The sequence below is a fragment of the Electrophorus electricus genome, chromosome 9, assembly GCF_013358815.1.
Source record: "Electrophorus electricus isolate fEleEle1 chromosome 9, fEleEle1.pri, whole genome shotgun sequence".
In the NCBI taxonomy this organism is placed as follows: domain Eukaryota; kingdom Metazoa; phylum Chordata; class Actinopteri; order Gymnotiformes; family Gymnotidae; genus Electrophorus; species Electrophorus electricus.
In genome coordinates this window covers 10,372,057-10,385,278 of record NC_049543.1, presented here as the reverse complement: position 1 = coordinate 10,385,278, position 13,222 = coordinate 10,372,057, and the positions used below count along the sequence as shown (strand labels likewise).

At 38.2% G+C, this 13,222-nt stretch overlaps 1 protein-coding gene across 2 annotated transcripts; it reads left to right on the top strand.

Moving 5' to 3' along the window:
- The first annotated feature begins 1,080 nt into the window (after nt 1-1,080).
- Nucleotides 1,081-13,022, top strand: mapkapk5 (MAPK activated protein kinase 5). Of its 2 annotated transcripts, none has more exons than XM_027029147.2 (14): nt 1,081-1,994; nt 3,514-3,587; nt 7,334-7,409; nt 7,764-7,861; nt 7,950-8,058; nt 8,304-8,393; nt 8,565-8,660; nt 8,746-8,826; nt 9,323-9,510; nt 11,097-11,217; nt 11,342-11,472; nt 12,016-12,128; nt 12,217-12,321; nt 12,421-13,022. In XM_027029147.2, exons 1-14 carry the CDS (start codon nt 1,959-1,961, stop codon nt 12,510-12,512), a joined length of 1,410 nt encoding a protein of 469 aa, XP_026884948.1. In that variant the 5' UTR covers nt 1,081-1,958; the 3' UTR covers nt 12,513-13,022. The 2 variants fall into 2 exon arrangements, with proteins under 2 accessions (XP_026884948.1, XP_026884942.1); XM_027029141.2 differs by having other exon boundaries at nt 12,217-12,333.
- Nucleotides 13,023-13,222: the final 200 nt, after the last annotated feature.

Genomic DNA, 13,222 nt, shown 5'->3' with positions numbered 1-13,222 from the left:
CTGTTATATTCATCGCCCTTTGTAAAGAGGAAAGCTTAAAGCTGTTGACAAAAAACCCCCCATAAAAATAGAATACTGATGCATACAATTTGGTTCAAGTCCCTATCTGGGTGGAGTTTCCACGTTCTCCCCGTGTCTGTGTGGGTCTCTTCAGTATTTCCGGTTTCCTCTCACAGTCCAAAAACATGGGGATTAGGTTGATTGACAATTTCCTATGTGAATTGTCTATGTATATCTATACTGTCTCTATCTCTCTATCTATGGTTTGTGCTCTGTCCTAGTCTTAACCTCTTCCCCTTCCCTTGCACCCGGAGCAGTACCCCGCTGTGCGAAAATTGCCTGGTGCTTCTCATCGGTGTATGTGAAATGTGATTATAAAAGCTGATTTCAGTCTGTAAGGTGTCATTGGATTTGAGAAATTCCCTTTATAAATGTAACTAATAATAATAATAATAATAGTAATTTTAGCTAAACCAAGGGCGAATCCTGTAGTCTATCATTTGAGATACGATGGTGATGAACGTTCAAGATTACCTAGAATTACGTTAGTGAAGACCCAGCAACAGAACGCTTAGTCGAATTGCTCTTCGTAATTTCATATAAACATTCATTGCAATCAAAAATATTAGGAGCAACATTAGGCAATTTTAGGAACAAAGATAAGAATGCTCGCATTTCAAATTGGGCCACTGCCCTGACGATAACATTAGGGTAAGAGGGAAGCCTTCAGTATTGATGCCCCGGTCTTCTTTATAGCACCTATTAACCGTTTAAAAGGACTGCCCTTAGACAGGCGTCGCACAGCGACCAGATGGAACAGGACCCACCCACAAACCCCAAAATATAGTTATCATTGCATTTTCCTGATTCAAAAGAAATAACAAAAAAATCACTACATTGTAATATTTAGACACGTCATATAAGCTAACCTATATATATCCATTTATGATGTAAATTGATACAATATATTTAAGGTGGACGTGGATGTGCATCAGAAGTTTGTCACAAGTTCAGGCAAAATTTCAGACAGTCGTACAGCGCGTAAATTGTCCTTACGTTTCCTGGGAGAATCGCTAACGCCAGGAAGGGACGAGCTTGCTAACGGTGAACCATAAAGACCAAACAGTCCCTTGTGCTGGTAGTATCACGAACACATTGTTCTGACAACGTGAAAATAAACGTGACTACCCACACAATTGTGAGGAGCAACTGTGACTCGTTTAAGGCTATAGCAGCTACCTTCTTCTTTCTTGTAAACCGTTATAGCTACCTCGCGCGATAGCTAGGTTAACTATATAGCCAGGCGGCTGGATCGCTTATCTGCTGCTAATCACCGGTTTTCTCGTTAGCTGGCGGTGTTTGCCAATTTTCGGTGAGCTTGACTACTGTGAAGAAAACTTTTAAACTGACATATTGACAGCACTTTTTTTTTATAGTTAAACCGATATGTTTGTTAGTGCTTCGCTCGGTCAAGTGGCTTACTTGTAGCTAACTAGCTAGCTAGCTTCCTCGCTAGCTAGTTGAGTTAGCAAACTTGCTTTTCAAATCGCGCACATTCGCGTTAGCTAAAAATATACATCTTTTGTTTCGTCTCATCCAAAAGTGGTGAGCTCATCTAGCGAGAGCCGGCCTTCATAGACTAATCGTCGCACCTCGTCGTTTTACATGTTAGACAAAGTACAAGCCGGGATACATTGAAATCTGACGTGACAGTGTCAAACTTTGAGGGCCCAGCTAGCCGATGTCAGATATTTATTTTGACCTAAGTAAATATAAGCAGGTTGACATGGGAGTTACGCATAGACTAACTTAATATTTCATAGGCCAGTTTCATGGAAAGTCAGCATTTCAGTTCGGAGAACAGGTATAAACTCAACCCTCTGAGGCCGGAGACAGACTAACTGGCATTGCTAATATACTCTCAGCAAAGTCTGAGAACGCAGCAGTACCATAACACCATGTCCGAAGACAATAATGCGGACAAATTTATCAAGGTAAGCAGATGTACGCGTTGCATGTCAGTTCAGCAAATGCCATTGGTGCCAAATGCAGGAGTTTGCTACCACGAGGACCGTAAGAAGTTGACCGCAGTGGAATTGTCCAGCACTGGTGTCGTAGGTTCACTTGTACCCTACAGAGGAACGGGGACAGTTTTTTTCTGAAACATTAGACGTTATAGCTCGAGACGTAGCGGGGTCTGGGATGCTGGTGTGTTATTGGAATTTATTGAGTTTATTTATTCCAGCACTAGGTTTAATAAACATCTACTACCCCGATTTAATGTTGATCAAATCGATTTTGTTATGCATGTATCAAGTACTCATTTGCAATGAATTTCTGTCGTCTTTGTTTTCTGAAGAGGTTGCACTGCACGCTCTAATTCTACTAATACTCATATTGTAAACATACAGATCTGCCAAAAGTCAGTTTTGTTGCTGGTCTTGGAATATCAATGTCTATACTTTCAAATTATAATTAAATGCATTGTGTAAACATAGATACAGTTTAGTGCATAATTTATTAGATCAGGTTTTCCCTTTAGGAAAGGGCCAGCCTTTACTAAATCTCAAATAGGCTAAATATACAGATCTTCACAGCTTGCGTTAAATTGCTCATTATTCATGGTCCCTTAAAATGTCTGAAATGTTTAATGAACATACTGCAGTAAATGTAATATTTGTAGTAATGAACAAATTTCCCAGAAGTGATCGATTACAAACGTTTTTGTAGAGAATGCATTCTTCTGAATACTTTTTTAGTAGTATTTACTCAAGCACACTAAGCCACCAAAGACCAGCACACAGTGTAAAGCTCAGTTTTTGGGATTTCAAGTTTTCTGATGTTCTGGCTGAACTTATTTCTTATGGCAGTATCTTTCAGTACAGCCTAATGACATGTGAGAACTTGTGTAGAATTATTCATCAAACCAGTCTAGCAATCAAATTCAAATGAAATAATTATTGAAATATATTAGATAAAGCCTTATGCAGTGTCAGTGTGGTTAGTTGTGGTATAATTTTGAATGTTTAGACACACATCTGAGTCGAAACTTCTGAGGAGAATTTTTCTCCATTTAAACTGCTTCAAAGCTATGATGTTACTAAGGTTATGTGAATTGATATAGCATTGGAAATGGCTGAAATCCATTTTCATAGGTGCTCTACAGTGCCTCCCCACCCTTTCAGGGATGTCTTAATTACCTCATGTAAATCACTTCACTATACAAAATGTGTACATTGTTATACTCAAAAGTGTTCTTTGCCATTTAGGTGTAGGTAGACACTTGAGTCATAACCAAATGAGTTGGCACTCCCATGTTGGACTATGCCCTTAAAGTGTTGTTTTATCTCACTTGCCTATAAGAACAACTCACATATAAAGTTGTTTTGCATGTATTTTGGCATATGGTCTTTTATTGTACTAGTAACATTTAGAACTATAGTTGTGGTGGTTGTACAATTTTCTCTCCAAAACAGTAGTCATCTACTTTTAATCGGAATATTATGTCCATAGGAGAGCTCCATCTTGGAAGAGTACAATATCAACTGGACACAGAAGCTCGGTGCTGGGATCAGTGGGCCTGTAAGGTGAGGTTTTTGGTGTATCTAGAGATAAACATAACCATCACCACCCTATTCACATATTACCATGAGTTCACCCCACCTGCACAGTTAATATATGATGGATCAGCATCAGCACAGATACTGACCTTAGTATTGGCTGTTGGCCAGCCATGTGAAATCACATTTGACATTGTTTTGTAGTTGCAAACACTGTAAATGTAAACCTGGGAAAAATATTAATAATTTACATGAGCCTTAAACCATCTTGAAAAATATCTCCATTAGACTCTGTTGTGTACTTTTTTCTAAGGGATTGTCAATATATGGTGGATTCAAAATGTATTTAGACCCCTTGTTGCACACTTTGTGATGTTTATTTTAAATTGATGTAATTTCCATTTTACCCATTAGTCTTCACTTAATCACCCTTAATGATGACTTGAAAACATGTTTTTAGAGAGTTTAGAAAATTAGTTAAAAATCAAAGCTTGAAATCTGTTATTCAAATCTGAATCATTTACTATGGCACTCCTAATTGTGGTCAAGTGTGTCCTGTTTGCTTTTATTATCTTCAAGATGTGTCTAGAACCCAGCTGAAATCTGTCTGTTGCAATCTGAATTGATTGGCCATAGTTTGGAAAGACACAATTGAGTCTATAAGGCATACAAAGGACACTTTGTCAATATAAAAGCCAAGCCATGAAGTCCAAGGAACTGTGGATCTTCGCAATCAAAATGTGGCAAGGCATAGATCAGGGAAAGGATATAAAACAATATCTAAGGCTTTGAGTATTCTCATGACCACAGTGGGCTCAATATTCTAATTTCAAATGGAATAAAGCTTGGAATAACATTGAACCTTTCTTCAGTTAACCATGTGGCCAAAATGGGAATGCCGGCAAGAAGGACCTTGGTTTGGGAAGTAAAAAGAACCGAACAGTTACTCTAAAAGAGCTCTAAAAGTCCTTTGCAGAGATGGGAGAACCTGTTGGACAGACAACCATCTCTGCAGCATTCCATAGATCAGGCCTTCATGGCACAAGCCACTGTTGAGTAAAGGGCACATAAAAGGCATGTGCAGCCAAAACATCACTGGAGTGTTGTCCGGCATATATCTGGATGTCCTTGAGTGGCCCAGCTAAAGCCCACACTTAAACCCAATCAAATATCTGTGGAGAGATCTGAGGTTTGCCATCCAATCTGACAGATCTTGAGAGGATCTGCCAGGAAGAATGAGACAGTCTGCCCAAATCCAGATGTGCAAAGCTTGTAGCGATGTATCTAAAAAAGCATTGAATAAAAGGTCTGAATACTTTTGTCAATAAGAGATTTCAGTTTTTGATTTAGAATCAAAATAATATCAATTCTCTTTAATCAAATAAATTATTGAAACTTTTCACTTTGTCATTATCGGTGATTCATTAAAGACTGTATCCTAATCTGTGTTTTTGAGGAAAGAAAACTTGATTGGCATATTTCTGACATTAACCTGCTCTGTGCTCACTGTTCTTTTCTAATTTCATTTGTACTGTGACACCCACTTAGACCCATGAAACTACATTTGGGGTGTCACATTTTAGATTGTAAACCGTCACAGGACTTAAGCCAATGTTCACTCTTTTTGAAGATAAAAGTACAGCTGCCATGCTATCTCACTCACTTGTTTCTTATTTACATATGTGATTTTTTGAGGTTGTCTGTATTATGACATGAAGGCCCAGTCCTTCAGTTACATGAGCCCTCCGTTCCACTCTCCAGGGCTCTTGGAGGTATGTCCTCGGTACTCTATGCAGCTTGAGGCCAGGGGAAATAGGCCAGGAGAGGTTAGGGTTATACTAATTCACTGACCATCCCCAAGGGTTTTTTCCTCCTCAGTGTCTTAAGGATCAGGGTCTTAATAATATTGCTGAGGCTTTCACACCTTGGATATAGTAGTACATAAATCCTAAACGATCCAAACCTCAAAACATGTGATATAGTTTTCCTCTTATTGATATTTCACACATACTTGGCTAAAGTATCTAGTTATCTAAAAGCACTTATAAACATTCTCTTTTACCCAGGACCTTTTGCAGCTATTTTCTGGGAATGGGTTATGAGTGAGGGCAAGCAGGATTACTGGCAAAGAGGACAGGATAGATTGTGGGTCAAGACCCGGAGAAATTCTCTGCCAAGAAATGCGATAAGTTGCCTGGTAGAGGGAGGAGATCTGGATGTTACAGATGTGCAACATTCTTGTATGTATTCTAGACATCTAGCCATTAGTAAAGTATCAAGATCTCCTGATGTCGATAATACACATTTATGACCTAAATAATGTATGGCATGTTAGTTGTGTAAAATGTTTGCATACCAACTTTGCTAAAAAATGATACACACTCACAGTATACTTCCTGCTCACACACTTTTTTTCACAAAACCTAATCTCCTTCCACACATATTATGTAGCACTCGCTACCTGACACATCAGCATTGCTGCAACTGTCGTGGCATGTGTAAAAGCGTGTGTCCTGAAAAATTGCTGTGAAACATGAAGCCATTAGAATGACTCAAAGGAACAAAATTTCCAGCAAAGCTGAATGTGAAAGGGTCTTAGGACTTCACATGGATCAACCTACATTCTAGCTGTTTTTCCATGCACAGTAAACCAAATAGATTGCATGGTTCTCTAGTCTTTCTTGCATACCATTCTAACTGCTTTTTTTTTTATCTGAAAAAAAATATTATTCAAAGAAATTAGAAGGTAGAACTTTTGTAACCTGAGCTTTGGATTTTATAGTGCTGCATTTAGTGTTTGTGTGTGTGTTGGTTTGTTAATGTGTTTCTGGGTGTGTTTGTGTGTGTTGGTTTGCATGTCTGTGAAGAAAATAATATGTTGGAGAATGTTTATAAAGCCGGCATTTGATTAGGTCTGAGTAGTTTGGTGATGTGCATAGATAAGTCACCTAGTAATATCTTGCTTGTAAGTCACATATTAATGAGCTGGCATAGCTGGCAACATAGAGGACATGTGCCCGTCTTGCAGACTGCAGTGAGAGGGGAATTGTAGAGGGCATGTGCCCATCTCGCAGACTGCAGTGAGATGGGCATTGTAGAGGACATGTGCCCATCTCACAGACTGCAGTAAGATGGGCATCGTAGAGGACAGGTGAACATCTCTCAATGAGCCTGCACTTCTTGTCACCCTGTATGGTGCCATCATTCTATGCTTTCTTGGACTTTAGACTAGACTGATTTTCCATTTGACTTAAATCTAGTTGTTTAGCCAAGATATATGATCAGCTATATTTAAGGTCATGGTATACTGTGGTGAAAATGTAGTCTCAACTGTTTTTCATTTTACCTAAACTATGGCTTCAATATTTTACGTTTTATTAATGGGCTATTGACTAATTCTACTTAGTGTAGGCTACCTTTTTTACCTAGTGCCAACACTGAGTGAAAACTTTGTGAAGCCTTTGATCTATTGAAGTGTTTTAATAGAGGGTGGAACAATACTGTAGAATTGCAAGGGGCATTTATTTTCATAGTAATTTTAGTATATCCCTGTCCTCAAAATGTATAGATATTTTAAAGTACATTCAAATTCAAAACAAATGTGTAATAGTGGGTTAATAGTAAGTAATGGAACTTCATGACTAATTCTACCTTGTTTAGAAATTTTGTATTTGTATGCAAGTGGTGTGTAGTTTACCCAACAATCCAGCCTCAGGTAGGACAAACACAAAAGGCAACAGAATGGATATAACTAAATATTGTTATTTCTGCAGGGTGTGTGTGAAGAAGTCAACACAAGAGCGGTTAGCCCTGAAGATCCTGATCGACAGACCTAAAGCACGCAATGAGGTACTGAGGGTTACATTTCTTACCTTTTAACAATTTTATGTGTTATTTTTGTGTGTTCTTTGTCTGTGGAATCTATGTGGAACTTTATAGCGATGCTTTTCCTCAGATCACCATAAATCTGTAACTGAACAGTCCATGTTTTCAGTCCGTAGTTCGTTCTCTCTCTCATATATATATATATATATATATATATATATATATATATATATATATATATATATATAAGTACTACAACTGATGAAGGACCTCTGTCCGAAATGTACTGTTTCTCTGGAAACTGTGTGTGGCAGTATATACATTTATAAGTCCTTTAAAAAGTGATGTTTTTAAATTTCCCTTTTTTCTCTTTATTAGGTGAGGCTTCATATGATGTGTGCTTCTCACCCCAACATTGTCCAGATCTTGGAGGTTTACGCCAACAGTGTCCAGTTTCCGCATGAATCCAGTCCGAGGTAGGGCATGCTTATCACACCATGTTGCTGCTGGATGATTTTCAACTTTTTTTTCCCAAAATTTTTCTCATCCCACCCCTTGTTTCAGGGCACGGTTATTAATTGTTATGGAGATGATGGAAGGTGGGGAGCTGTTCCATAGAATCAGCCAGCACAGACACTTTACTGAGAAGATGGCCAGCCAAGTCACTAAACAGGTATCCATTCAGCTATCATCCCACCCATACCCACATGACTAGGATGGCATATACTGATAGTTTGCCCATGTAGCAAGGTACTGATCTACCGTCGGTGTCCTGTTATATCACATCAATATGAATGTGTGGTATGCTCTTTTATTATACAGAGGAGTGCTTAGGCAGCAAATGAGTGAGCTCTGGTAGACCAGGGTCTGCTTGTGTTTTGAATAATGGCATTTTTATCTATATTGTTATCTCCCAAGATTGCCCAGGCTTTGGAACACTGTCACTCACTGAATATTGCACATCGAGACCTGAAGCCAGAGAACCTACTGTTCAAGGACAATTCACTGGTAAAAGCCTTTCATTGTCCCAAAGTGCTTTCAAGTAGAATTTAATGAAAAGTTTTCAAACTGAACATATTTTTAGAGAATTTTATTCTTCACTTTTATTCACTAATTAGCCATGGTGTTATAATAAAATTTGCTAAGTATATATATATTCTTATTAACCCCTCCTATCAGGATGCTCCTGTAAAATTGTGTGATTTTGGTTTTGCCAAAATTGACCAAGGTGATCTAATGACCCCACAGTTCACTCCTTACTATGTAGCACCTCAGGTAAGATCTTTCTGATCATTTAGTCCTTACTTGCTTACTTTAGTAAATAAAGTAAATAAAGTAAACTCCAGTTTATATTTTTCAGGTATTGGAGGCACAAAGGCGCCACCAGAAAGAAAAGTCTGGAATAATACCTACCTCACCCACCCCTTATACATACAACAAAGTGAGGTTTTGTTTTTCTTGCTTATTGAAGTAATGAGAGAGTTGTTTTCCAGAATGCTTTGAATTAGACTTTGGTGGATTTAAATTAATCAATGAGTCAGTACATGACTCACAATCTGGGTGAGGCACTTACTCTCAGGTGGGGACACAAGGCTTTTGGGGGCTTTTATAGTTGCTGGTATTCTGCTAAATATTCTTCTGACAGAAATATTTATATTTTGTTAGCTGTATTCTCTAACGTTCCACTGTCTTTGAAGCCCCAGTAATGGCTGAGAGATGCACCCATGGCTGAGATAGACGGGCTTATCCTGAATCTATTGAAGTATTGAATGTACCAAATTATCTAAATGAAAGAAGATGGGGAAAAAAAATTGAGGGTCTCAATCTGATAAGAACTCACTGCTGTTTCGTACCATCGTAAATCAGGACTCGTGTGAGTGTAGGACGTAGCAGAAATGAGTTTTTGTTTGTGTGCCACCCGTGGTGTGTGTCTGCAGAGCTGCGACTTGTGGTCGTTGGGCGTGATCATCTACGTGATGCTGTGCGGCTACCCTCCGTTCTACTCCAAGCACCACAGCCGCACCATCCCTAAAGACATGCGCAAGAAGATCATGACGGGCAGCTTTGACTTCCCCGAAGACGAGTGGAGCCAGATCTCAGAAATGGCAAAGGACATTGTCCGCAAGTGAGTGCCTTCTCTGTGCTGTCCTACCGTGGGTCTGATAGAACAATAATAGGTTAATGTGTAGATTTTCACACAGACAATAAGAAACACTAATAAGAATCTCTGCCTGCTTTGCACCTTACATAAGAAGTGCATACCAGTGTGTTATACTCATCCACCTGCTCCATCTACTCCAGTGGATGCAGAAACAGCTCGCCCACCCTAGACCCAGCAGAGTAGCTGAGACTCCTATACTTATACTGAATTTGCTACATGGACTATGTGATGTAGTATGTCATGAACTGTTTATAAGGAGCATGTGTTCCCTCTTGAGTCTCGGCCCTCCCAAGGTTTCTTCCTTAATTTCTCCCAGAGAGGTTTTCCTTGTCATTGTTACTCATTGGGAATCTGCAGCCAAACACTTGCACTGTGACAACATGCAGTGTAAAAAGCACTAATGTAATCAATTTGACTTGACTTGCTGTACATTACAATCACGTGAGCAAAAATAATGTGTCTAAAGTCACCTCAAATTTAGGTTTTTTTGTTTTGGCTATCAGTTCTTGAATGTACGTTAATTGTTTGTACAGTGTACCAAATGTTGGCCTACATACTTTTTTTGTTGAACATGCTTATTAGAGTTTTGGGATTTTTGTCTGACAGGAAAAAAAACAGACAAAGTTCAAACTATAGTTTCAGCTCCCAAGAGATTCTTTTAGTTTTCAAAAACAAGGCTAAATATAAAGGGTATCTGAAGACGTTTAACATCCAAACAATTCTTTCTTATTAAACTTTTTCTTTCTTATTGGAATCAGGGGAAAAATGCTGTATGCATTCACAAGGGCACTTGTCTTGCAAATTGTTTTATTTTTTGCACATTTGGTAGGAGTCATAGTGATTACCCTAACTACAGGAATAAAATGATCACAGTAAGAAGCCAGTAGAAATGTTAAATATAATATCGCGTTACAACCTAGACACTGTTGGTTTTTGACCCTCATTGCTAACTTGCATCACTGACCTAAATTTCTGTGACTATATTAGCAAAAAAAAACCAAAAACAAACATGAAAAGCCACACGGCTCGAAGGTCTTTTATCCTGCTCTGACTTTTGATTTCTCTTTGTCACATATATTAATGTTTGATACACATCACAATATATGATGCTTGTGTTCTCATGGATATCTTTCACAGTATATGTTATAGTCATTAATGCCTGCTTCTACATAAAAATCCAACTGCTGACTTTATAGGCATTTTATGTATGATGACAGGCATAAATACAGCTATTAGAAATCAAGAGTTTTTTGTTCATGGCCATTTATAAAGAACATCAAGGGCATTCCCATATTTCCTTGCCCCAGGTGACAAGTTTTGTTTTCTCTCCTATAATGCATATTCATGTCCTAATGCACATATGTTATCATAAATAATCCACAATATGATATTAAAACATAAGGCATCTCACAGGGCCTGTTCACACATTTGTAATACATAGAAAAAAAGTTTAAAGACCTTTAACTAGTTTAGCTTCACAAATGATCACAAGAAAGGCTTTTTATTTAGAGGATACATTGCTGTTCAACATGTCATTTTTGTCCTGTCAGACTGCTGAAAGTGAAGCCTGAAGAAAGGCTAACAATCGAGGGTGTCCTGGCCCACCCCTGGCTTAACTGCACTGAGGCCCTGGACAATGTGCTTCCCTCTGCTCAAATGATGATGGACAAGGTGAGTTGTACTTGACAAATTTAGATAGCAGTTTACATAAGGAAAGGGCTCATTTCTATACATGTATACTATGATTAAGATTAAAATGCATATTGGCTGTGTGTGTGTGTGCGCGCGCGCACAGGCAGTGGTTGCTGGGATCCAGCAGGCACATGCAGAACAACTGGCTAACATGAGAATACAAGACCTTAACGTGAGCCTCAAACCTCTCAGCTCCGTTAACAACCCAATTCTGAGAAAGAGGAAACTGCTAGGGTTGGTCTCTCTTACACTTGCACAAGACATGCATATCTTTGTATCCTTATTCTTTTACATTTCTTATTTTTATACCCACATTGTATTTTTTAATTTATTTTTTCATTTTTTATTTTTTTATTACCTTGAGCTACTGCAATATATCAATTTCCCCCTGGGATTAATAAAGTGATCTTTCTCTCTCTTCTGTAATTAAAGCATGGTGGGGTTTGCCTTCCACGAAATTGAGAGTAGTTAAACATACATACATACATACACACATTATATATATAAAAATCTAAAATAAGGAACCAAATACCAAAGCAGTTGACAGGATACAGAGTTATACGCTGTACACTACTTAATATGTAATTCGCAGGTCACTGTTTACAGACATTTAAGGCTGTTGTAACTGTCACTTAAATACCGACCTTACATTGATGTCCGTTTCCTCACCGGTGTAATGACTCAATCTACAGGCTTAAAGTGCAGGGCACGTGTCACTTGTTGTAAGTATCAGCAGTTTGCTTATTTATTGTTTTATCTTTTTTTCAATCCACGCAGTCCAAAACCTAATGATGGTTTCCTCAATGACCCTGAAAATGGGGCCGAGGACTCCAATGTTGCTGTGGAAAAGCTGCGAGATGTGATTGCCCAGTGCATCCTGCCACAGGCAGGTGAGTGAGGCCCCACATGCATACACGCATTGGCACTCTCCTCCTCTAGCATGCATGCATGGGCTCACACAGACTCTGCTCCGGACAGGAGAGAACGAGGATGAGAAGCTGAATGAGGTGATGTACGAGGCGTGGCGCTTCAACCGGGACTGTAAGCTGCTCCGCGATGGACTCCAGGGGATGAGCTGGGACGGTGAGAGCACCGGTGTGAATTCCACATGCAGACTGATGTTATCACTGTTTTACTTGCATTTCATGTGAATGTTTAGTTTTGTTTCTCCTCTTCTCTCAGGTAGGGCTTTCTCTGACAAAGTGGATCGCTTGAAATTGGCAGAGATTGTAAAACAGGCCATCGAAGAAAAAACAAACTTAGAAGACTCCTAATAGCAAGTGCTGCACTTCTATTTCCTTTTGTACTGTTTATTATAATTGTTCTTAAGCAAATAACTGTAAAGAATCATTTTTATGTAAATCGAAGTGCATACTTTCCCCAACCCCTCCATGGAGACACTTGCAAATCTGTTGTACAGCTGTAGATATAACCAAGAAGTTGGTACGATTACTTTTTTTCTACACACAACAATGAAGAAATCCATTACAAAGAGCATATTTTTGTTTTTGCAACCAAAAAAAAAGGAAAAATGGAAAAGAATTCCATTTCAGCACCAGCTGAGAAGGAAAGGTGCCCTTTATAATGATTCATTTAGAAGATATTTTTATTCTTTGTTTTTATTTCCTTTTTGGTCATTTAACAGATCCTGTAAATTTTGTTTATTAAAAAATAAACAAGGCAGTTTTACCACAAAACTTACAGAAGAAAAGTTAACATATGGGGTAGAAAATGGGGGTTAAAGATTAACTTTAAAGCTTAATATTTATGTACATTTCCATGGTTAAAAAAAAAAAAAAAAAAAAAAAATATATATATATATATATATATATATATATATATATATATATATATATATATATATATATATATATATATATATAACAAATCAGGATGCCATAGAATTCGATCAGAATTAACCTCATAAAGCTGTCTTCAGAACTGTAATCAAATGTAGTCATATCATTTCATATTTCATATCAGC

Bases quoted from the DNA above. Each gene is read 5' to 3' on its own strand.
- mapkapk5 (XM_027029141.2), top strand. From the start codon at position 1,959: ATGTCCGAAGACAATAATGCGGACAAATTTATCAAG. The intron at 7,862-7,949 runs GTAGGGCATGCT...CCCTTGTTTCAG, and splicing joins CCGCATGAATCCAGTCCGAG to GGCACGGTTATTAATTGTTA. The intron at 8,059-8,303 runs GTATCCATTCAG...TTATCTCCCAAG, and splicing joins CCAGCCAAGTCACTAAACAG to ATTGCCCAGGCTTTGGAACA.